Source organism: Lepidochelys kempii, chromosome 22, assembly GCF_965140285.1.
Source record: "Lepidochelys kempii isolate rLepKem1 chromosome 22, rLepKem1.hap1, whole genome shotgun sequence".
Lineage (NCBI taxonomy): Eukaryota > Metazoa > Chordata > Testudines > Cheloniidae > Lepidochelys > Lepidochelys kempii.
This window is the reverse complement of record NC_136401.1, coordinates 4,666,779-4,692,592: the sequence shown is the minus strand read 5'-3', so window position 1 is coordinate 4,692,592 and position 25,814 is coordinate 4,666,779. Positions and strand designations below refer to the sequence as shown.

The 25,814-nt window shown below is 45.0% G+C and overlaps 1 protein-coding gene across 6 annotated transcripts in view; it reads left to right on the top strand.

Annotated features, from left to right (window-relative positions):
* PKNOX2 (PBX/knotted 1 homeobox 2) overlaps positions 1-25,814 on the top strand; it is a 688,475-nt gene that overhangs the window by 611,942 nt on the left and 50,719 nt on the right. For all 6 annotated transcript variants that reach the window (XM_073320703.2, XM_073320715.2, XM_073320717.2 and 3 more), the window contains one exon: positions 13,756-13,875. In XM_073320703.2, coding sequence (XP_073176804.1) covers positions 13,756-13,875 — 120 coding nt within the window. The remainder of the gene's footprint in view (positions 1-13,755; positions 13,876-25,814) is intronic.

The window sequence follows — 25,814 nt, the reverse complement described above, 5'->3', positions numbered from 1 at the left end:
AGCAAAGCTTTTGACATGGTCTCCCACAGTATTCTTGTCAGCAAGTTAAAGAAGTATGAGCTGGATGAATGCACTATAAGGTGGGTAGAAAGTTAACTAGATTGTCGGGCTCAACGGGTAGTGATCAATGGCTCGATGTCTAGCTTGGCAGCCGGTGTCAAGTGGAGTGCCCCAGGGGTCGGTCCTGGGGCCAGTTTTCTTCAATATCTTCATAAATGATCTGGATGATGGTGTGGATTGCATTCTCAGCAAATTTGCAGATGATACTAAACTAGGAGGAGTGGTAGATACGCTGGAGGGCAGGGATAGGATACAGAGGGACCTAGACAAATTGGAAGATTGGGCCAAAAGAAATCTGATGAGGTTCAATAAGGATAAGTGCAGGGTCCTGCACTTAGGACGGAAGAACCCAATGCACCGCTACAGACTAGGGACCGAATGGCTTGGCAGCAGTTCTGCGGAAAAGGACCTAGGGGTGACAGTGGATAAGAAGCTGGATATGAGTCAACAGTGTGCCCTTGTTGCCAAGAAGGCCAATGGCATTTTGGGATGTATAAGTAGGGGCCTTGCCAGCAGATCGAGGGATGTGATTGTTCCCCTCTATTCGACATTGGTGAGGCCTCATCTGGAGTAGTGTGTCCAGTTTTGGGCCCCACACTACAAGAAGGATGTGGAGAAATTGGAGAGAGTCCAGCGAAGGGCAACAAAAATGATTAGCGGTCTGGAACACATGAGTTATGAGGAGAGGCTGAGGGAACTGGGATTGTTTAGTCTGCAGAAGAGAAGAATGAGGGGGGATTTGATAGCTGCTTTCAACTACCTGAGAGGTGGTTCCAGAGAGGATGGTTCTAGACTATTCTCAGTGGTAGAAGAAGACAGGACAAGGAGTAATGGTCTCAAGTTGCAGTGGGGGAGGTTTAGGTTGGATATTAGGAAAAACTTTTTCACTAGGAGGGTGGTGAAACACTGGAATGCGTTACCTAGGGAGGTGGTAGAATCTCCTTCCTTAGAAGTTTTTAAGGTCAGGCTTGACAGAGCCCTGGCTGGGATGATTTAATTGGGGATGGGTCCTGCTTTTGAGCAGGGGGTTGGACTAGATAACCTCCTGAGGTCCCTTCCAACCCTGATATTCTATGATTCTATGATTATACAGGGTAAACTCATAAATTGTCCACCCTTTATAACACTGATAGAGAGATATGCACAGTTGTTTGCTCCCACAGGTATTCGTCACTAACTCTGGGTTCAGTAATAAGCAAAAAAATGATTTTATTAAGTATAAAAGGTAGGATTTAAGTGGTTCCAAGTAATAACAGACAGAACAAAGTAGGTTACCAAGCAAAATAAAACAAAACAAAAATGCAATTCTAAGCCTAATACAGTATGAAACTGAATGCAGGTAAATCTCACCCTCAGAGATGTTCCAATAAGCATCTTTCACAGACTAGACTCCTTCTAGTCTGGGTCCAGCAATCACTCACACCCCCATATTTATTGTCCTTTGTTCCAGTTTCTTTCAGGCATTTCTTGGGGTTGGAGAGGCCATCTCTTAAGACAGCTGAAGACAAAATGGCGGGGTTTCCAGGGACTTTTATAGCCTTTCTCTTGTGGGCAGAAACCCATTTGTTCTTCTGTGCAAAGTCACAGCAACAAGATGGAGTTTGTAGCCACCTGGGCAAGTCACATGTCTATGAATGATTCAGCTTTTTGCAGGCTGACACCATTGTTTATATGTTAGTTTGAACATACCCAGGAAAGCTCAGATGTGGATTGGCATCTCCCAAAGTCCATTGTCGTTAAATGTTTCTTGATTAGGCACTTACTGAGAATAGTCCTTTCTCAAGCAGATGACCAAATGCTTCACTGATGCTACTTAGAATCAAACACATTGATCTACAAGTACATAGCCAGTATTCATAACTTCAAATACAAAAATGATACACAAATACAGACAGCATAATCATAACCAGCAAACTACAACCTTTCTATAGACACCCCACTTGACCTTCTCTGCACAAGACCTGGTGCAACCATAGGACCCTGGTTGCAACAATGATCTATACGGTCACAGTTCATGTCAATAACATCACAGGTATGTTGGTAAGCACATCCAGACGTGATTCAAGATCAGATGGCTTTGTCATATTGTTGATAACATGGGTCGTAGGAGTTTTAACATGCTCTTCATCCCTCTTCAGTGCAGAGGCAAGGACTTATTTGTGGACTTAGTCTTCATTACTTCTTGTTAGGCCATTTCTTTCTCTCATAGCTTTTGCATATTCATAATATGAAACTATGCAGTTCAAACTGTGGGCATACAATCTACTGCTATTGGAGCACAAACTTCAGTGTGAGACTGAGCTGGTCAGCAAATTTGAACTGAAATTATGTAAAGCTATTATACTCACAATTTGAAAATTAAGAATTTGAGAACATTTCATGTTAGTATATTGCAAAATGTCAACATCTGTCATATACTAAAGGCTTTATGATTTCTAAACAAATGCCCATGCAAAACCAATCAATTTTCAATACATTGTTGATTGGTAGCTTTGACCAACGAGTACACATTAATGTGCTGAAATTAACTTCTACAGTAAAAAATGTAGTTATGTTGCAGTGTTTCTGGAACTCTGGGGAAAAAAACCCAAAAGACTCATTTTGTTACTATCATTCAACCTTGCCTACAGGTTTATGGCACCACTTGACAGCTCCATATCATATCTCATCTAAATGTACTGTGACAGGGTCGGGCCAGATGGCTACAGGAGAGTGATAGAAGACAGATATATTAGCCCCAGGTTAAGCAGGTCCCTTTCCCCTGGGTAAGGTAACTGGGGCAGTTCCAAAACAATCAGGAACTTGCTGAAACCAATTAAGGCAGACAGGCTAATTAGGACACCTGGAGCCAATTAAGAAGCTGCTAGAATCTGACCTGGTGTCGGGGTGGGATTTGGTGTGCACAGTGCGGTAGAAGAAGGAGAGTGTTAGTATAAAAAAAAAAAAAGGAGAGGGTTTTTTGGTTTTTTTCCCCCACCACAATGGAGGAGATAGTGCAGGCACTGATACAAGCCACAGTTGCCCAGCAGGAGGCTACCCGTGTCCAGGCAGCCGCCCAATAGGAGGCAGTGCAGCTGCAGCAAGAGACTAATTGCCTGCTGATGGACCAGGCTGCTCAAGATCGCACTATGTTGCAGGAACTGGTAAACCAGGTAAAGGCCCTTATAGAGCTGAACCATGGCCATGATGCGACGCAGATCATATGGGCCAGCAATTGGCTGCAGAAAATGACGAGGGAGGAAGATGTAGAGGCATACCTCCTGGCCTTTGAGAGGACAGCCCTGCGGGAGGCTTGGACCCAAGAACAGTGGTCTGGAATCCTCGCTCCATTCCTGTATGGGGAGGCCCAGAAGGCCTACTATGATTTGCTTGAAGAGGCTGCGGCAGACTATCCCTAGCTGAAAGCAGAGATCCTGGCCAGATCTGGGGTAACGACCGCAGTGTGGGCCCAACAATATAATGAGTGGAGGTACCAGGAGAACAAAACCCTGCAGTCCCAGTTATATGACCTCATCCATTTTGCACGAAAGTGGTTACAAACTGAGTCCCAGAGTCCGGAGGAGATACTAGACATTCTGGTCATCGACCGGTACATGAGAGGACTACCACCAGACCTTTGCACCTGAGTAAGCCAGAACGAACCCTCCACCTACGATGAGATTGTCGCACTGGTAGAGAGGCAAAGTATGGCAAGGGAGCTGACCCGACCAGTTAAGGAAGAGGCACCCTGGGTTAAATTAGTAGCACCAAGCCCCAGAGCTCAGGCGACTGGGCCGCCAGGAGGGCCCAGGTAGAAAAAGAGAGGGGCTGAAGGCCCACCGGAGGCCATAAAGAGTCAGAGCACTGAGGGGGAAGAAGATAGTGTCATTAGACTCCCCAAACCAAGAGACCGGGGAATGCCTAGGGCTCCATACAGATGTTATGCCTGCGGGGAGTGGGGACACATAGCTGCACAGTGTCCCAGTGCCGAGGAGCCTATGCAGTGTAACCTGGGGAACTGGGCAGACCTATGATTCCTAATCCACCTGGTGGGGGTCACACTAACCCTGCATATGTACAGCAGACCAGTAAAACTAAATGGGGCAGAGACCACAGCACTGGTTGATTCGGGGAGTGCGATCATGCTTATTTCAGGGAAGCTTGTGAAATGTAGTCAGCTGCAACAAGTTCCAACAAGGGGATCGGGTGATGGTGTTGGTACCTACGGCAGAAAGCAAGCTTTTGGCCCAATGGCAGGGGCCCTATGAGGTGGTTGAACCCATGGGGGAAGTAACCTACAAGGTGTGGCACCCTGGATGCTGGAAACAAGAACAGATTTATCACATTAACCTCTTAAAGCCTTGTCACCAGCGAGAGGCATGTGTAGTGGCCCAAGAGACCCCAATCCAGGATAATAATAAAATAACCTGCAGGAGCAGATGAGGATATCCACTGATCTGACAGCGAAACAGAAGAAGGAGGTAACTGAGATGATCAACCAATACCAGGACATGTTTTCAACCAAACCAGGCCGGACCACTGAAGCATATCACCACATTATCACAGACCCTGGGGCGAAGGTAACATTAAGGACCTACCAGGTCCTAGCGGCAAAAAGGGAAGAGATCAAGACAGAGGTGAAAAGGATGTTGGAGCTGGGAGTCAGTCATTGAAGAGTCCAACAGTCAGTGGTTGAGCCTGATTGTGTTGGTGCCCAAACCCGATGGCACCACTAGGTTTTGTAATGACTTTTGCCAGCTGAACGAGCTATCCAAATTTGATGCCTATCACATAGCCCATATTGATGAGTTAGTTGACTACCTGGGCAATGTCCAATTTTTGACCACCCTTGATTTAACAAAGGGATACTGACAGATTCCCCTTACCAAAGAAGTGAAAGAAAAGACAGCATTCTCTACACCAGAGGGTCTGTTTCAATATACTGTTCTTCCTTTTGGACTGCATGGGGCACCTGCCACCTTCCAGCGTCTTACGGACAAGCTCCTGCGGCCCCATACCAGTTATGCAGCTGCATACCTGGATGATGTGATTATTGACACCCCCGACTGGGAGACCCACTTGGAAAAGGTGGAAGCGGTACTGGACATGCTAAGATGGGCAGGCCGTACAGCCAACCCAGCCAAGTGTGCTGTAGGGCTAGCCAAGGCTAAATACCTTGGCTACATTGTAGGAAGGAGCATGGTCAAGCCCCAACTAAACAAACTGGAGGCTATCGAAAATTGGCCCTGGCTGACTCGGAAAATACAAATCCGGGCATTTCTGGGTGTGGTGGGGTACTACCGGCAATTTATTCCCCATTTCACCACCAGAGCGAGTCCCCTGATGGACCTGATAAAAGCCTGGGGTCCAGACATGGTGAAGTGGACAGATGCCGCAGAGAAAGCATTCACAGATCTCACGACAGCCCTCTGCAGTAACCCCATGCTTATAGCCCCGGACTTCAACAAAAAATTCATTTTACTGACAGATGCATCTGAAGTCAGATTGGGAGCTGTCCTGTCGCAAATGGTCGGAGACAAAGAACACCCGATCCTCCACCTCAGCAGAAAACTCCTCCTGAGAGAGCAGAACTATGCAGTGGTTGAGAGAGAGTGCCTTGCTGTGAAATGGGCCATGGAAACACTAGTTATTACCTGCTGGGATGATGGTTTACCCTTGTGACTGACCATGCACCTCTCCAGTGGATGCAACGAAATAAAGAGAAGAACGCAAGGGTGACCAGATGGTTCCTGTCCCTACAACCTTTCCAATTCATCATACAACACCCGGCTGGAAGCCACCATGACAATGCAGATGGCTTGTCATGGGTACACTGCCTGACATACCAAGTTGCCCAACCCCATGGTGTTGAGCCGGGGGGAGGGTATGTGACAGGGTTGGGCCAGATGGCCACAGGAGAGTGATAGAAGACAGATATCTTAGCCCCAGGTTAAGCAGGTAAGGTAACGGGGGCAGTTCCAGAACAATCAGGAACAATCAGGAACTTACTGAAACCAATTAAGGCAGACAGGCTAATTAGGACACCTGGAGCCAATTAAGAAGCTGCTAGAATCAATTAAGACAGGCAGGCTAATCAGGGCACCTGGTTTAAAAAGGACCTCACTTCAGTCAGCGAGGGGCGCACAAGGAGCTGAGAGTGAGAAGGCGTGCTGCTGGAGGACTGAGGAATACAAACGCTCTCTGGCATCAGGTGGAAGGTCCTGTGGTGAGGATACAGAAGATGTTGGAAGGAGGCCATGGGGAAGTAGCCAAGGGAGTTGTAGATGTCACACAGGTGTTGCACAAATCACTGTAGACAGCTGTGATCCACAGGGCCCTGGGCTGGAACCCGCAGTAGAGGCCAGGCCCAGGTTCCCCCCATCCTCCCAACTCCCTATTGGATACAGGAAGTGTTGACCTGGACTGTGGGTCCCACTAGGTGGACCAGCAGAGACTGCAGGGATTGTTCTCCTTCTTTTTCCCCATGCTGGCCAGTGATGAGCTTAGCTTAGTGAACGGCAGTTTGAGCCACTAGCAAAAGTGGCCAAACTGAGGGCCGCCCTGAATCTCTGGGGCGAGCAAATCTGCCAATAAGCGCAGGACCCACCAAGGCAGAGGCAGAATTTTGTCACAGTACATAAAATAAACTTTCAAATGATATGATATGTGTGCACTGTGACGGGGCAAGGCCAGATGGCTTGAGTGAATTAGTGACAAACAGGTATGTTAGCCCCTGGCTAAACAAATCCCTGGTACCATGCTAAGCAAATGGCAGTTGCTTCAGGTTATTCAAGACACCTGGCGCCAATTAAGATCCTTCTAGAAAGGAGTGGAGCTAGCTAGGTTGATTGGGACACCTGAAGCCAATCAAGGGCTGGCTGGAACTAGTTAAAAGTTAGTCAGTGAGGTGCGCATGTCAGGAGCTGTAGGAGGAAGCCACACTGTTGGAGGAACTAAGCAGTACAAATCCATATCAGGTGCAAGGAAGGAGGCCCTGAGGTATTGGTGAAGGAGATATTGAGTGGGGGCTGCTGTGAGGAAGTGGCCCAAGGAATTGTACATGTCCTATTTCCAAAAAGTCAGCTACCATAGCTGCTACTATTAGGGTCCCTGGGCTGGAGCCTAGAGTAGAGGGCGGGCCCAGGCTCCCCCCTCCCTTCCCCAATTAATCACTGAGGCTGGGAGACAACAGAGACTGTGCGAGGGAAGGTTGCTTCTCCTCAGCTCCCTTGCTGGCTTATGATGAAAATGGCTCAGTAATCTGTGACCCTTGCCTCTAGAGAGAGAAGGGCTATGTGGAGAGTCACAGTAAGCTTCTGAGGTTAGTGAAATCCGCCAGGAAATGCAGGACCCACGGAGACAAGGACAGAGCTCTGCCACAGCACATATGGGTGGGTACATTAAACTCCAAATGCATAGCCTTTTTTGGAGAACTGCCACATACCTACAAGAACTTCAGATCCACAGTACAGACATCTACTATTTGAGTTAAAGAGTTAAAGTGGTGGCAACAGATGATTATCCTCAGTGTGGATCAGCCACTACAGTGGAACATGGCACACACTATGCTACATAACCAAGAAAACCTACCATTTTCTGCATTATGTTGTGCTCTCTTGTCCATACACTGTCACTGACCCACAGGATTAGATCTAGCTCTATTGATCCAGGGATGAGGAATCAGGGATCCCTATTTTCTGGGCTATGTTATGCAGGAGGATCATGTATATGATCACAATGGCCCCTCTTGGCTCCCAAATCTAAGGGGGTGCTATTTATTATTTGTATTATCACACTGCCTATGAGCCATCATCATGGACCAGGACCCCACTCAGATTAATATATTATGATGCCAGAAGGAAGTATTGTGATTATCTAGTTTGATCTCATGTGTAACACAGGCCTGTACTAATAATTCCTGTTTGAACTAGTGCAGATCTTTTAGAAAAACATCTGAACATTTCCAGGGATGGAGATTCCACCACAAACCTTGGTAAATTGTTCCAATAGTTAATTACACTCGTTAAAACTTTGCACCTTATTTGTAATCTGAATTTGTCTAGCTTCAATGTCCAGACATTGGATCATGTTCTACCTTTTTCTGTTAGATTGAAGAGCCCTCTATGAAATTTCTGTTCTCCATGTAGGTACTTCTAGACTGTGATCAAGGCAACCCCTAACCTCCTCTTTGATAAGCCAAATAAATGGAGCTCCTTGAGTCTTTCACTATAAGGCATGTTTTCTAATCCTTCAATCATTCTTGTGGCTATTTTCTGAACTCTCACCAATTTTTCAACATTCTTCAAGTGTGGACATCAGAACTGGACACAGGATTCCAGTAGTGGTTGCAACAGTGCCAAATACAGAGGTAAAATAACTTCTCGACTCCTACTCAGGATTCTCCTGTTTATACATTCAAGTATCGCATTAGTCTTTTTTGCCACAACATCACACTGGGAGCTCATGTTCTGCTAAATATCCACTCTGACCCCCAAGTATTTTTCAGAGTCACTGCTTCCCAGGATAGAGTCCCCCATCACGTAAGTATGGTCTACATTCTTTGTTGCTAAATGTATGACTTTACATTTGGCTGAATTGAAATACATATTGTCTGCTTGTCTCAGTTTACCAATCAGTCCAGATTGCTCTGCATCAGAGACCCAGCCTCTTCATTATTTGCCATTCCCCTCAATCTTTGTGTCAGCGGCTGATATTTTTTCCTTCCAGATCATTGATAAAAATGTTAACTAGCATAAGGTCAGGAACTGATTCCTGTGGGACCCCACTTAGAAATACAAGTGCTCAGTGATGATTCTCTGATTACAATTGCATTTTGAGACCTATCATTTAGCAATGTTTTTTAATCCATTTAATGTGTGCCAAGTTGATTCTGTATCATTCTAGTTTCTCAATCAAAATGTCATGCCATATCAGTTTTCAATCCACCACAATATTATTATGAGGGTCAGAGCCATAGTTTTTCTGTAGCACTCAGCAAAAAAAGTTATATAAATCTGAAAATGTTCAAAGTGCTCATTTTTTGGAGAGGGTCTATATGTTGGGAACCCCTTGACCAAATAACCCTAAATTTATAGCACAATGTATATCCCAGTCCCTCTTGTAGCATAACACATTTTATGACAAACCTCCTAGGGAAGTGGATTTTTCAGCACTTGGAAAGTCAGTTCTTAAACAGAAAGTTCTTCTCAACCTGAACTATGGAAATGGCAGCCTTCCATAATACTGCCTGCACCCAAGGCAGAAAATTCCAAAGGGAGCCCCTTGACATCCCGCACAGATGGCTGTGGGCACCATCTCAGTGGTATGGAGATGCCATCCATTATTTATAATTTTTAATTATTTTTGTGTGGGGGACACCTGCTCATTTGAGACGTGAACATTTTGGAGAATTCAGTGGCCGCATCACTCATGTGTAAGCCTACTTTTTAGTCATAGGTATTTTTAGTAAAAGTCATGGACAGGTCACGGGCAGTAAACAACAATTCACAGCCCGAGACCTGTCCATGACTTTTACTATAAAACTTGAGCTGTGGGACCACGAGTGCTCTGGGGAGGTGGGTGGCAGCACACAGCCCAGGACCCCTGCTGGTGCTGGGAGGGGGGACCAGGCGGCAGCTCATGGTGTGGGACCCCCTGCTGGTCCTGGAGGGGGAGAGGGTTGGCAGGGCTGGTGGGCTCCCTACCCAGATCCGACCGGCATGTCTCTGCAGCTCATAGGGGGAGGGGCGGCCATGGGGGCTTCACGTACTGCTCCCACCACAATGCCGGCTCTGCAGTTCCCACTGGCTGGGAACCGCAGCCAATAAGAGCTGCGGGGCTGGCACATGCAGGAATGGGCAGCGTGCGGAGCCCCCTGGCCACTCCACCTAGGAGCTGCATGGACATGTCAATGGGAGCCAGGGAGCGCCCCCCCAGGTAAGCGCCGCCAGGCACCCCAACCCCCTGCCCCAGCCCTGAGCCCCCTCCCACACTCCCAAACTGCTCAGAAGTCACGGAGGTCATGGAAAGTCATACTCACGTGTTCTCCAGAAAAGCTACCTGATGGATGGGAGGCTGTGAAAGATCTGGTGAGACTGACTTTGTTTATGTCTCTAACAACATGGGATGGGGTGGTAAAAATCACTGGGATATGAAACTATTCAAATACAAAGCGTAAGACCCAGGATCAAACTTCCTGAAGACTACCCTGCTGCTTTGTTTGATATAGAAAAGCACCCAGGGAATGAATAAGAGCCCGAAGGAGCCCGCCCCTTTTCTCTCTGCATCCGATCACAGTGCAGACTCCATTACTCCGAGACAGCGAGCCCTCTCCCCTTTTGACCCTAGCTAAGAGCAGAGTAGCTAATTTTGTTCACCTGCCACAGCCCCAGTAAATTCTGCGTAAGTATTTCTTGCCATTGCAAATGAATTCCAGTTAGTTTCTTCCCTTGGCATGCTCTGACCTGGGGAAAATCAAGCTTCTAGTGCTACACAGGTGAGACCCTGCATTTCAGTTTCAACATTTCACTCTGCATCAGTGGAAACCAGATAGCACCTGAACAGCCTTAGAGCCCTTTGAACTTGCACTCACCTTCTTTTCACATTAATGCATTTATTTCTCATTTTACCAAGCTTAATAAAACCCTTGGAAGTGCATTTTCACTACTGCATCCTCCCTGGTCCATACCTTGTCCTCAGCTCTTTGAGCCTGAATGAGGAAGAAAAAATAAAACCCAAATCTAGGTTCTTTTTAATGTATAAAGGGAATTGCTGGCTCAGATCATACAGTGAAACTGATCAGTTGTGTGAAATACAAGTATGCTGGGAATATTGTGGCAGTGACAGAGCCCTGGACAAGCACCTCCTGATGCTATTCCTCTTCTGCCTGGGTAATTTATTCAGCCTAGGCCCTGCAATACATCACAATCTTTGCCTGAGGGAATCATTTATACCTGACACAGGGCTGCCATAATGATGTTTAATTCATACAGGAGAAGTGTTTTGATGAAGAACCTAAAAAGAAAAGAAAAGGCTTTAAGTTGATGTTGAGATTTCAGCCAGTAACTTCATTAAAACTCCTGTACTGTTACTTCCTGTAACTTCATTAAAACTCTTCTCTTTCTGCTTCCCAAGAATATATATAGTGCCACCTATCCACCTTGTTACCTCCGTTAACGCCAATCTCCTCATGGGTTTTGATGGACAGGCCTGGGTTCTTCTGGATCCTGCCATCTGCTCAACAGAATGTAACTTCTTTTTCTTCCCATATGAATGTATTTGGCAGCGTCTCCACCTGCCTCGCTCCTTTCTGGCAGAGTCACCAGGGCAGCGTGGGAGGAAAAGTCTAATCACAGGGAAACCCCCGCTTACTTGCAGACAGTTGCAGGCTACCAAGAGATAACAAAAACACATTACAATATATTTACCAGTAATTCTATAAAACAGAAGGTGAATATAACATAACAGGGTAAAACACTATTCTCAGGGTCACCGGTGTCAATGCTGATAATACTTGTGAATTTCCCTGGCATGTGACCTGATATAGCAAATGTACAATTAGTGTCCCATTGGGATGCGTATTTCACAGGGGTCCTTGATAACTGTGACCATGAGATCTTCGGTGCAGCAGCAGCTACCAATGTGGCTGACTGGGTTCAATACAGCCCAAAGGATTCACACGTGGTAGGGTGGTACGTCCCTCTGCAGATTTAATAGGCAGCAGGTAATACATTCCCCAAACCTTTCCCCCCAGGCTTGAGGACACAGTTCAGGGAGTAGGGGTCTCCCAGACAATTTCTCTGATAAGCTAACTGAAGGATGGTGCACTCACAACTCCATGATGGAGCCGCAGGTTCAGACATGGCTCTGGACTCCTCAGCACTGCAGAGAGGCTGATGATCACTGCTGGCAGGCGTCCTCTCCATGCAGGAGTCAGTCTGCTTCTGGTGCCAGGATTTCCCCTCCCCCCCAAGGGGTGCAGGGCTCACGGTGCAGGTTACAATAACTCTACTAAACTCCAAACTGTAGTCTCCGGCCCTAGTGCTCGACACACTCCCAGCAGGTGGCAGCCCTGGATAAGCACCCGGAGCAGAGGTGGCCATGTGGTGACTGATCTCACCTAGGGACCTTGGGTGCTAACTTAGCCAGGCTGGGGGGAAGTTTTCCCAACAAAACTCTACAAACTGGGTGTTGCCTTGGAGCGGGAAAGGCTCACGCTCAGGGATTTTGCTTTCAGGTCCCCAGAGGCTAGTTCTCAGGGGGAACCTTGCACGCAGGCCTGGGACTCACCAGTCCTCCCCATCCCTGACAGGCAGTCCTGCCCTTACCCCGGCTGGCTGCAGACTGCTCCAAAATGACTTCTCCCCTTTGGGGCTCCCTGGGAAGGGCATCTCGCTCCCTATTGGTCAGGCTAGGTCTTCTAACTTGGCTTTCCTTTGTCAATCATTTGTTCTAAGCAGGCTCCTGCAATCCTTCCCCAAACCAGCAGGGCCCCTGTTCTACATAGTGGCTCTCCTCTCTCCCTCTGGGTTGCTGAGCAGACTCTGAGTCTCTCCTTGGCCCCCTTCCTTCCTTACAAGGGACAATGTGCCTCTTGCTGAACTACCATCACACTGAGCCCCAGGAATCTCCCTGGGGGTTATGTATTTATGCACACACACCTTTCTGTTTAAAACCATGTTTCTCCGCTGTTCCGGAAATAATCTCACATGTTTAACGTTCGTTAATGGATTGAGGGTTTTCATCTCAAGCAGCAAATGATTGTTCAGAAAAAAGGAAGTTACTGCTACTCCTGCCTAAGGCTAACTGGGTTCTGTGTCTGATGTGGGCAACGCAGGCAGCATCTGGGCCTGCAGGGAATATATTTGAATGATACTTTGCATTGGCACTTAGCATCAGTTGAGCCAAATTGGAATATTTTTTCAGTAGGAAAATTTTATCAAGGTTGCCTGCCAGATTCATTGTATTTGCAGTCTGGCAAGACCAGAGCCTCCTGTAAGGAGCTTCCAGAGGAATCCATATGCAGTACTTAATACCCTAGAACTCTGCTACATATTCTTAAATCGCCCTGTACTGGCACCTTACCTGTTACTATTTACATATATACAGACATAGCACATTCTTTTACCACCATCTCCACATTCTAGTTAGACCTTGGACAGCTCAGTTCAGCAGCCAGTAGAGCTGTATCACTGCTGACCACTCAGGGTAGACAAAGGCAAGCTGGAGTTTGCATTGATTGAGCTAATCAAGATTTAAAACTGGAGCAAATCTGGATTAACAGTGATATGGCTGCACCAGACACTGGCCCCCCAGTTGCTGAATTGAGATTATCCCCAAGAGCAGACAAGGACTCTGACTCAGCTCAATCACTTTGATGTGAACTTAATGAAAACAACAGGTACAAGCAAGAGTGATGAAGGAGTTACTATTTACCACATCACCTCCAGTAAAGAAACACTAAAATCTCTCTTTTTCCATTTGCCAATCCTACATCTTCATTGAGAAATGAAGTATTTTATGCCAGCTTACAGAAGAAAGGCTTTAATAAAATCCATCTTAAACCATTTTGCTTTTATCTCTGTGAATGGCAGAAAGCTCGGCAGCCCAGCAGAGTCACCGTGAAATCAAGCAGCCATTGTGTGTTTTGTCACCATGGCAACACAGTTTTACCTGTACTGTTATTTAAGCTTTTCTTTCTCCTTTCCTGCCCTGTAGGTTAACCTGGATCTGACCTCCCTCCTTGACAGTGAAGATAAAAAGTCAAAGAACAAACGGGGAGTCCTACCGAAGCACGCTACCAATATAATGCGATCCTGGCTCTTCCAGCATCTTATGGTGAGAGAAGTCAACAAGCATGTAAGAGAGTTTAAGCAGGGACAGGTTTTAAGGGTACTCGTCTTACACTGCCTCTTCACGAGAGAATAGTTAATATGTGCTAATGCTCTGATAAAATGTCGTACAAAAATCTTCAGGAGATACGGATAAAAACCTTATTTTCTTTAACGAAGAGGAAGAATGATGTTATGTATGAATTTAAACCTTAAGAATGTAAATGAAGGAATTTTTAAGAAATCGAATTAATGTCACACCACTTATTCCATTTGTTTATTTTTTGTATTTCTCTCAGCCTGGAGCATGGCAATAGACTAAGTGGCTTCATTTCAGGGTCTAACCAGTCGTAGCTTCGTGCATGTGCACAGACCTTTCAGTATTCGGGATGGAAATGCCACACAGGCACATTTATTTCTTTAAAAACACACCTTGAAACTTTTCTGTTGGGCTTAGGTTTTGCAAAGCTTGTTTCCACAAAACCTAAATTTTGGGTCAATTTGACCCGTCATGTGCTCCTTGAAAAGGTCTTGCATGACAAAGATGAATATTTATTATCAAGGAAAATGAAGTGCAAAAGACAGCACCAATGCACCATTATGGCTACACAGAAAAAAGTCACAAAATCAGAAAATGCATGGGCGAAGGTGTGTGCAGCAATGTTAATGCAGGGCTTGTCTACATGGTATGGCAGTGCACACTTAGAAGGCTGTGATTTCTCAAGTGAACCAAAGGATTACCCACTAAGTGGCCTGTGTTGACCCTGCTGGTGAAGTTCCATGGTGCACATTAACACGATAAAGTACTATGCTAATGTGCAATAGGGAACTTTTAGTTCATGCATGGACCAGTTAGTGCACAACATCTTGATGCACTTGTGCATTGCTGCACTGTGTAGACGAGCCCCCAGTACTGTTGTACATCCTGTGGATTTTAGGTGTACATTTTATAACTTAAGGAAAACTATATTAAGATATACAATTAACAAAACAAATAGAGAAAACCACAAAACTGTGCTTAACACAGGGCCCGATTATCCCTCCGGGGGAAGATATAGAAAAAGGAGCTTAGAGGGAAGAAAATTCTGTGTAGCTACCCTTTTAGCAAACTGGGTGGATAGTGTTCACTGAATCTTGTGGATCCCTAGGTGCCCACCTGATCCATGGCTGATTAACTGGAGGACAGGGTCATTAGTGTGGAGATCTTGTAGCTCCACAAAGGTTGTGGCTCTCCAGTGAAGCCACACTCCCTCCTGCTTTTATACCCTGGAAAGAAGTATTCTCCACCATGGAGGGGACCCACAGAAAGACTCCCAGTGATGATAATAGGCTTTTGATCAGTTCCTACATGCCTGCCACGTTTCCAGATCCAGCATATCTTTGTGCTAAAAGGAGTGGTTGAGCGTTCTGAAAACAAGAAAGACCATTTTCTTACATGTTAGGAAACAGATAGGCAGCCAGTGAAGGACTCCGAGGAGCGGTAATGGGTTGTGCAGCCTGTCCCTACCCCTCAGAACTCATAGTAAAAAGCTAAGTTGCTCTGAAACTCAAAATCATAGAATCATAGAATCATAGAATATCAGGGTTGGAAGGGACCTCAGGAGGTCATCTAGTCCAACCCCCTGCTCAAAAGCAGGACCCATCCCCAATTAAATCATCCCAGCCAGAGCTCTGTCAAGCCTGACCTTAAAAACTTCTAAGGAAGGAGATTCCACCACCTCCCTAGGCAACGCATTCCAGTGTTTCACCACCCTCCTAGTGAAAAAGTTTTTCCTAATATCCAACCTAAACCTCCCACACTGCAACTTGAGACCATTACTCCTTGTCCTGTCCTCTTCCACCACTGAGAATAGTCTAGATCCATCCTCTCTGGAACCACCTCTCAGGTAGTTGAGAGCAGCTATCAAATCCCCCCTCATTCTTCTCTTCCACAGACTAAACAATCCCAGTTCCCTCAGCCTCTCCTCATAAGTCATGTGTTCCAGACCCCTAATAATTTTTGTTGCCCTTCGCTGGACTATCTCCAATTTATCCACATCCTTCTTGTAGTGTGGGGCACAAAACTGGACACAGGACTCCAGAGGAGGCCTCACCAATGTCGAATAGAGGGGGACGATCACGTCCCTCGATCTGCTCGCTATGCCCCTACTTATACATCCCAAAATGCCATTGGCCTTCTTGGCAACAAGGGCACAACGCTGACTCATATCCAGCTTCTCGTCCACTGTCACCCCTAGGTCCTTTTCCGCAGAACTGCTGCCTAGCCATTCGGTCCCTAGGCTGTAGCTGTGCATTGGGTTCATCCGTCCTAAGTGCAGGACCCTGCACTTATCCTTATTGAACTTCATCAGATTTCTTTTGGCCCAATCCTCCAATTTGTCTAGGTCCCTCTGTATCCTATCCCTGCCCTCCAGCGTATCTACCACTCCTCCCAGTTTAGTATCATCCGCAAATTTGCTGAGAGTGCAATCCACACCATCCTCCAGATCATTTATGAAGATATTGAACAAAACCGGCCCCAGGACCGACCCCTGGGGCACTCCACTTGACACCAGCTGCCAACTAGACATGGAGCCATTGATCACTACCCATTGAGCCTGACAATCTAGCCAACTTTCTACCCACCTTGTAGTGCATTCATCCAGCCCATACTTCTTTAACTTGCTGACAAGAATACTGTGGGAGACCGTGTCAAAAGCTTTGCTAAAGTCAAGAAACAGTACATCCACTGCTTTCCCTTCATCCACAGAGCCAGTAATCTCATCATAGAAGGCGATTAGCTTAGTCAGGCATGACCTTCCCTTGGTGAATCTATGCTGACTGTTCCTGATCACTTTCCTCTCATGTAAGTGCTTCAGGATTGATTCTTTGAGGACCTGCTCCATGATTTTTCCGGGGACTGAGGTGAGGCTGACTGGTCTGTAGTTCCCAGGATCCTCCTTCTTCCCTTTTTTAAAGATTTGCACTACATTAGCCTTTTTCCAGTCATCCGGGACTTCCCCAGTTCGCCACGAGTTTTCAAAGATAATGGCCAATGGCTCTGCAATCACAGCCGCCAATTCCTTTAGCACTCTCGGATGCAACTCGTCCGGCCCCATGGACTTGTGCACGTCCAGCTTTTCTAAATAGTCCCGAACCACCTCTTTCTCCACAGAGGGCTGGCCATCTATTCCCCCTGTTGTGATGCCCAGCGCAGCAGTCTGGGAGCTGACCTTGTTTGTGAAGACAGAGGCAAAAAAAGCATTGAGTACATTAGCTTTTTCCACATCCTCTGTCACTAGGTTGCCTCCCTCATTCATTAAGGGGCCCACACTTTCCTTGGCTTTCTTCTTGTTGCCAACATACCTGAAGAAACCCTTCATGTTACTCTTAACATCTCTTGCTAGCTGCAGCTCCAGGTGCGATTTGGCCCTCCTGATTTCATTCCTACATGCCCGAGCAATATTTTTATACTCTTCCCTGGTCATATGTCCAACCTTCTACTTCTTGTAAGCTTCTTTTTTATGTTTAAGATCCGCTAGGATTTCACCATTAAGCCAAGCTGATCACCTGCCATATTTACTATTCTTTCGACACATCGGGATGGTTTGTCCCTGTAACCTCAACAGGGATTCCTTGAAATACAGCCAGCTCTCCTGGACTCCTTTCCCCTTCATGTTACTCCCCCAGGGGATCTTACCCATCCGTTCCCTAAGGGAGTCGAAGTCTGCTTTCCTGAAGTGCAGGGTCCGTATCCTGCTGCTTACCTTTCTTCCCTGTGTCAGGATCCTGAACTCCACCAACTCATGGTCACTGCCTCCCAGATTCCCATCCACTTTTGCTTCCTGGATTGTCTGTGCAACTTGCTGGATTGTCTGTGCAATTCTTTTACCATCTGCCCCCTGCCTTATTAGTGATGAGACCACAGGGTAGCATCTCTTAGGGTAATTTACACACTTCCTAAGATGTCTACATTTTCTCCCTTTTTGTTATGAGTGCTCTGTGCACCTGCTAGCTAGAGCAAGTAGGGAATCTGGCTGCATCAGATGTAGAGATATCAGAAAACCAAGCACCTATGTACAGTGGTGATGGGAACATTGGAAACCCAATGCTGGGATGAAAGTACTGGTAGTTATGGAAACCCAAATAAGGATCCGTCCCACACATACACCATCTCTCTATATGCATTATCTTCTATCTGCTCATCACCCTGGTAACTTTTCAGAGCTCTTAGCGGCAGATTTTCAAAGGGATTTAGGCACATAAAGATGCAGATAGGTGCCTATTGGGATTTTCAAACACTGATGCCTATGAAAATCCCACTAGGAGTCCTGTCTGCATCTTTGGGTGCCTAAATACCTCTGGAAATCTGACCCTTGCTTCATAATTTTACCAGAATGTATGGCCACTTCACATTCTTGCCCTGCCAGAGAACAGCTAATTTTTCTTGTACACCATTTTCACTCGATTAAGAATGTTTTATTTCTGTTGCTTCTGCCATGCAGGCATTACAAAGGCCTGCACATCATGGATCATAAAATACCATATACAAAGCTACATTAGAGGCAATAGAAAAGAGTTGAACCTTTAACAAAGTCATACATTTCTTTGTTAATTAAACTGACCAATAGAGATAGAGAGATGCTGAAATGTTGGGCAGAATTCTGAACTTGCATACCTTCAGTAAATGCTGGTGGGTAGGCAGCACAAGGGCCTGCATAATTGCTTTATATGACAGGGATGTCCCAGGACTTTGTGTCCCCAGGAGAAAACCCCATAGCAGTTCTCCAGATCAAAATCCAGAACCACCAGAAGATTATACAGTGTGATCTGAGTATTTTGCAGCTCTTTGGGGGCTCCCCTGGCTCTCCCTCCACAACTCCAGAATTTCCTGGGCAGAGCAGGAGGTATGATTCAACTCCAGGTTTTGCTGTCTGTGATGTCTAGGAAGATCTGGGGGTGGTGGGGGGAGATGGAACCGGCCATTGGAAAAGCACCCTTCCTGCGTGGTACTACATCAACTTCAAAAATACCAGTTCCTTAATTCCAGTCAAGTATAATGACCTTGCATATATGGTCAATAAAGAGAACACCGATGTCCCACCTCACACCGACTGTGACTGCCCTGTAGAGCTCCAGCCAGAGGAAAAGATCCCCTTTGGGCATATTTACCCTTTAGCAGAACCCAAGCTCAAGAGCCTTTGAGATTGCAGGAGCCAGCAAACAGAGCTATAAACAGGGGAGTTTGAGTGGGAGTTTGTAAGGGGAGTTTGGGGGGAAGACTAAGAGAGCCAGGCAAAGGAACAGACAGTGAAGGGAGTATGTGCTGGTCTGGCAGTGTTTTGGTGCTTGTTGAGGGTTTGTTTTGCTGTGGGGTGTGGTATTTTGGTTTTGTTTGTGTTTCCCAGACTAACAGGACTTAAGTGAGAAGGCTATGACAGATATGAGGCAGCAGTGGTAGTGACCCAAGCAGTGGAAGACACAATGAAGATGACTGGATGTACAAGCTGTGGCATGTACATGATCCTGGAGGGGGTACCTGAAAAGAGTTTCATCTGCATGAACTGCGGCCTGATAGAGCTGATGGAAGAAAAGATCCGAGGATTGGAAATGTAGGTGGAAACTCTGGTTGAATTTAGAAAGGGATTCGAGCAGGTGATGGGGCAAAGACATGAAGAGGGTGAAGGGAAAAACTCAGACTTGCAGATGGAAGCAGGACCAAAGAACTCTGAAGGGAGACTGCTGGGTGAGGAAAGTGGGCAGCTGAAACATATGACTAAGAGAACCAGGCAGAGGAAAAGACGGGCTAGTAAAGGAGAAACAGAGCTCAGGAACAGGATTGCGGAGTTGGAAAATGAAAGAAGGGGCACAGCAGGTGGTCACTGAAGGTGAGGGGGCAAGGAAGAAGAGAAGAGCAGCTAGTCCCATAGGAAGAGGGCAAGAGTCAATGGAGATAACACCAAATATGAGCCCCAGGAGGATACGGGATGGGATGAAGAGGATTGCAAGGGACAATAGGAATCAAGAGGACTTGCAGCCAGAAGGAACAGGGGATAGACTGGAGAATCGCACCATCACCAGGAAAAGGCAGGTCTACGTGAGTGGGGACTCCTTACTGAGAAGAACAGACAGGCCTGTAACAAGAGCTGATCCAGAGAACAGAAGGGTGTGCTGTCTGCCGGGTGCTAAGATACGGGATGTGGACCTGAGGCTGAAGAGGATCCGAATGGGAGCAGGAAAGAATCCACTGATTGTCCTTCATGTGGGAACAAATGATACGTCTAGATTCTCACTGGAACATATCAAGGAAGACTTTGCCAGGATAGGGAAGACGCTTAAGGAAATCAAGGCTCAGGTGATCTTCAGTGGGATTCTGCCTGTTCCTAGAGAAGGGCAACAAAGGTGTGACAAGATTATGATGCTCAACAGATGGCTCAGGCAGTGGTGCCATAAGGATGGCTTTGGGATGTATTGCCACTGGGAAGCATTCATGGACAGAGGACTGTTCTCTCAGGATGGACTTCACCTGAGTAAAGGGGGGCAATAGACTTCTAGGATGGAGGATGGCACAACTGATCAAGAGACCTTTAAACTAGGAATCTGGGGGAGATGGTTGGGAGATGTCTGTGGTGTTTAGATGCTGCTGGTAATTATTAGAACTGGCAGCACTGACTGTTGGGAGTCTGAAAGGACAGGAAACAGGAAGGAGGGGGGGAAGATGAGGAGGTGGAGTGAGAGCTACCAAGGGTGCAGCAGCAGCTTGGTAAAGAGGTTTCCACTTTAAAAATAAAGTCCTATTGAAGTTTGTTAGTAGAATCATAGAATCATAGAATATCAGGGTTGGAAGGGACCCCAGAAGTCATCTAGTCCAACCCCCTGCTTGAAGCAGAACCAATTCCCAGTTAAATCATCCCAGCCAGGGCTTTGTCAAGCCTGACCTTAAAAACCTCTAAGGAAGGAGATTCTACCACCTCCCTAGGTAACGCATTCCAGTGTTTCACCACCCTCTTAGTGAAAAAGTTTTTCCTAATATCCAATCTAAACCTCCCCCACTGCAACTTGAGACCATTACTCCTCGTTCTGTCATCTGCTACCACTGAGAACAGTCTAGAGCCATCCTCTTTGGAACCCCCTTTCAGGTAGTTGAAAGCAGCTATCAAATCCCCCCTCATTCTTCTCTTCTGCAGGCTAAACAATCCCAGCTCCCTCAGCCTCTCCTCATAAGTCATGTGTTCTAGACCCCTAATCATTTTTGTTGCCCTTCGCTGGACTCTCTCCAATTTATCCACATCCTTCTTGTAGTGTGGAGCCCAAAACTGGACACAGGACTCCAGATGAGGCCTCACCAATGTTGAATAGAGGGGAACGATCACGTCCCTCGATCTGCTCGCTATGCCCCTACTTATACATCCCAAAATGCCATTGGCCTTCTTGGCAACAGGGGCACACTGCTGACTCATATCCAGCTTCTCGTCCACTGTCACCCCTAGGTCCTTTTCCGCAGAACTGCTGCCTAGCCATTCGGTCCCTATTCTGTAGCGGTGCATTGGGTTCTTCCATCCTAAGTGCAGGACCCTGCACTTATCCTTAGCCTAGAGGAGGATCTAGGCTGTTCTCAGTGGTGGCAGATGACAGAACGAGGAGTAATGGTCTCAAGTTGCAGTGGGGGAGGTCTAGGTTGGATATTAGTAAATTCTTCTTCACTAAGAGGATGGTGAAGCACTGGAATGCTTCGGGAGGTGGTGGAATCTCTGTCTGTAGAGGTTTTTAAGGCCTGGCTTGACAAAGCCCTGGCTGGGATGATTTAGATGGGGTTGGTTCTGCTTTGAGCAGAGGGTTGGGCTATATGACCTCCTGAGGTCTCTTCCATCCCTGATGTTCTATGGTTCTATGTATGTCTACACTTGGAGCTAGAGCTGTGACTAATGTGCTAAAAACAGTAGCGTAGTCAGGGCAGTGGCATTGGCTAGCCATGCTGAGTATTTACTCACGGGGTTCAAGCAGGTTTGTACTCAGGGTGGGTAGGTTTGCTGCCACTGCCCATGCTTCCACAGCTACGCTACTGTTTTTAGCTCGCTAGCTTGATGAGTTCAAGCATGAGTGGGTCTGCATGAACTGGGACTGAGCCCCCCAGCTCTAATATCTGTTCACTGGATGTTTTCTTGAAGCTGGGATTTTTGGGTTGTCCATTCCCTGCAATTGGCTTCTGGTGCAAAATAATTAAAAAGCACTAGGCAGATTTTCTGGTGCACCATGTTACACACCAATTAATACAGATTTAGGCAATTAGCACTGTTAGAAAGAGACCCTAGGGCATTCTATGCAGCTTGTCCTAATTATCCCTGAAGCTGTGGGTTTCTAAATTATGTATTTTCTAATCTAATAGCTTTTGGCTCTCAAATATTTACTTTTTTTGCTCAGTTTAGAAGTTAATCTGGTTCTTCCACCAGCCATCATCAGGATACCATGGTCATCATAACTCATTTCAGTAGCCTCAGCCCACTGGACTGATGGTCCAAAGTGCCAATTTAGGAAAATGTTTCAAAAGAAATGTGGATGCAGATATAAAAATCTCCTAGAGACAGAGTGCTATCTGAAAATTATGTACTGTATTTCATAGCAAATGCTAGTGTTAATGCAATTTAGGGAAAAGGAAACTAAGTACTCCAAAGTAGGAAGTCATTATTTAAATATGACAGTTTCAAAGATTGAAATGCTCCTAGAGATTGAGGCAATGCCAGATATTAAGGATGGCTCTGTATTCTAAACCATAGAAGACTTGAATTAATTTAAAAAATAGAACAAAAATGTTTCAATTTACCAATTTAAAACATTCATGACATTAAACTACTGTACTGATTTTCTTCAAACTTGGATTGCTTTTTAAATCTCATTGAGACTTAAAAATGAAGTCAAATCTCAATGTATGGTAATATAATTTACTATATTTAATGGTTTATAACAAAATCCATTTTTGTATTATATTATAAATTGTGTTTACTGACAAATTGTGTCTAATGAGCTAAAGACAGAATATATTTTAAAGAATTAAATGTGTAGAGCTAAAATTGAGCTTTCAATTTTAACTCTATTGAATACAGAAGAACTCTTAACTTAATTTCTCAGCCTCCACAGCATTTATAGTTAATTTGTATGCAGTTTCTTTGGTGTTTTCATTTAAAAGAAAGAAAAAGAAAAGGAAGAATTATTATTTGGCTTGGTGCCTCATAAATCCATATGCTTTTGACTAAAATTTTCAGTGCCTAGGAAAATATACTTCATTTGTCCATTTGTTTTAAAGGAGCAGAGCTTAGAATTTTAAGCCAATTTGTTACCTGGTTAAACATGAGTTACATAAGACATGGGCCTGAAAGGGACCTCCTGAGTCATCTGCCCCACTATCATAGACTTATTCAGCTCCATTTTAAAACCTCTTACTTTTCTCGCCCCAATGGCTCCTATTGGGACATTGTTCCAGAACCGCACTCCTTTGATAGTTAGAAACCTGCTTCTAATTTCTAGGCTACCTTCTTGGCACTAACTCAAAGCACACATATGAAGGAGGAATTTATGTTAATACTGTCCCTATTAATCATCAGTCATCATGAAAACAAAAGAACGGCCATACTGGTTCAGACCAGTGGTCCATCTAACCCAGTATCCTGTCTTCCAACGAAAAGAACAGGAGTACTTGTGGCACCTTAGAGACTAACAAATTTATTTGAGCATAAGTTTTCGTGGGCTACAGCCAAAATCATCAGATGCATGCAGTGGAAAATACAGTAGGGAGATTTTATATACATAGAGAACATGAAACAATGGGTGTTATCATACCAACTATAACAAGAGTGATCAGTTAAGGTGAGCTATTACCAGCAGGAGAGGAAGAAAAAAACAACCTTTTGTAGTGATAATCAAGGTGGGCCATTTCCAGCAGTTGACAAGAACGTGTGAGGAACAATAGGGGGGAAAATAAACATGGGGAAATAGCTTTACTTTGTGTAATGACCCATCCACTCCCAGTCCCTATTCAAGCCTAAATTAATGGTGTCTAGTTTGCAAATTAATTCCAATTCAGCAGTCTCTTGTTGGAGTCTGTTACAAAGTTTTTTTGTTATAGTATTGCGACTTTTAGGTCTGTAATCGAGTGACCAGAGAGATTGAAGTGTTCTCCGACTGGTTTTTGAATGTTATAATTCTTGACATCTGATTTGTGTCCATTCATTCTTTTACGTAGAGACTGTCCGGTTTGACCAATGTACATGGCAGAGGGGCATTGCCGGCACATGATGGCATATATCACATTGGTAGATGTGCAGGTGAACGAACCTCTGATAGTGTGGCTGATGTGATTAGGCCCTATGATGGTGTCCACATATCTATTCAGATAAGAGCAGACTCCTAAACACGTAAAAGAAAAGTATACAGAAGAGAATGACATTACATAACTCCCTATGCTACACTTCTCCCCTACAGTATTTTTGTAATAAGTTTAGACTTCTGTGAGCTCTGCATTACCATTCTGTCAACAGTGTCTGTCAGTCAGAGCTTTTGGTTCTTGCTCTTCTTCCAGGCTCTCATTAGCATTTTGAGATTCACATTCTATAGGACCATATTCAGTTATATCATCTTCAGGCCAATCAAAAGACAATCATTTTCCTTCCCAGTAATTACATGGTCATCGTGTTCAATTTCAGGTTCTTTTCCCTTCACAAACTTTTATCTTCCAATGGCAGTCAATATTCTCCTTCATTACCTCTCTGTTTCTTCTACCCTAGCCATATCAAGTATGTCAATATATCATACAAATAACAGATGGCATCATTTAATCCATGGAACAGCTGAGCCATTATTCTCTGAATCACTGCAGATACACTGGCTATGACATACAGGGACAGATTTTCAAATGTTCAGCACACATAGTTGGGGCCAGATTTCCAAGATGGTTTAGCTCTCATTTAGGCACCATTTATCAATATTATTTACCACTCCACCAATCTTTCTGTCATCTGCAAACTTTTTCAGCAATCATTTTATAATTTCGTCCAGACTATTGATATAAATATTGAATAGCTCTGGTCTCGGAACCAATCCCTGCAGGACCCCACAAGCAGAGCTCGGCAAAATTTTCTGTACAAAACTCTTTTGCTGAACAATGCAGATTTGGTAACAGTGAAACCTTTTGAATATGTGTCTGTTTCACCAAATTGTTTTGGTTAAAATAAAAGGAAATTTTAAAAAATCTAAAAAATTCAAAACGTTTTGTCTGATGTTTTCAAAATGAAATGTTTCAATTTTTGGTTCAAAGCAATTGTTTTTTCAAAATGTTCTTTAATTTTATTTAAAAATCAATAAAAACATTCAAAAACACTCAAAACTGAACCATAATGTATAGTTTCAGTTTTAATGAAATGTTTCATTTGGCCCAAAACTGTTTTTTCCCCATTTTTTTTTTTTAGAATTGCCAGAGAACTGAAAAGTCTATTATTCTTATAAACTTGGCTACTAGAAAACATTACTTTGATGATGATTCCTGATTAATGATTACATTGACAGAACTATCTGTTAGCCAGTTTTAATCCATTGAATACATGCTATATGGAGTTGACATAGTGTTAATTCTTTAACCAAGTGTCACGTTACACTAAGTCAAAAGGCTTCCTGATGTCTATGTTACCCCATCCCAGTTATTGTTATCAGCCAAATGTGTAAGCTCATCAGAGATTCACAGATTCATAGGCTTTAAAGCCAGGAAAGACCACTGCAACCAACTAGTCCAATCTCCTGAGTTATACAGGCCAGAGAATTTCACCCCCTGATTCCTATGTCAATCCCATAACTACTGCTAGGGATAGAGCATATTTTTTAGAAAAACATTCAATCTTGATTTAAAGACCTCAAGTGGCAGAGATTCTACCACATCCCTTGCTCAGCTAGTCCAGCAGTTCATTACCCTCATGTGGTAAT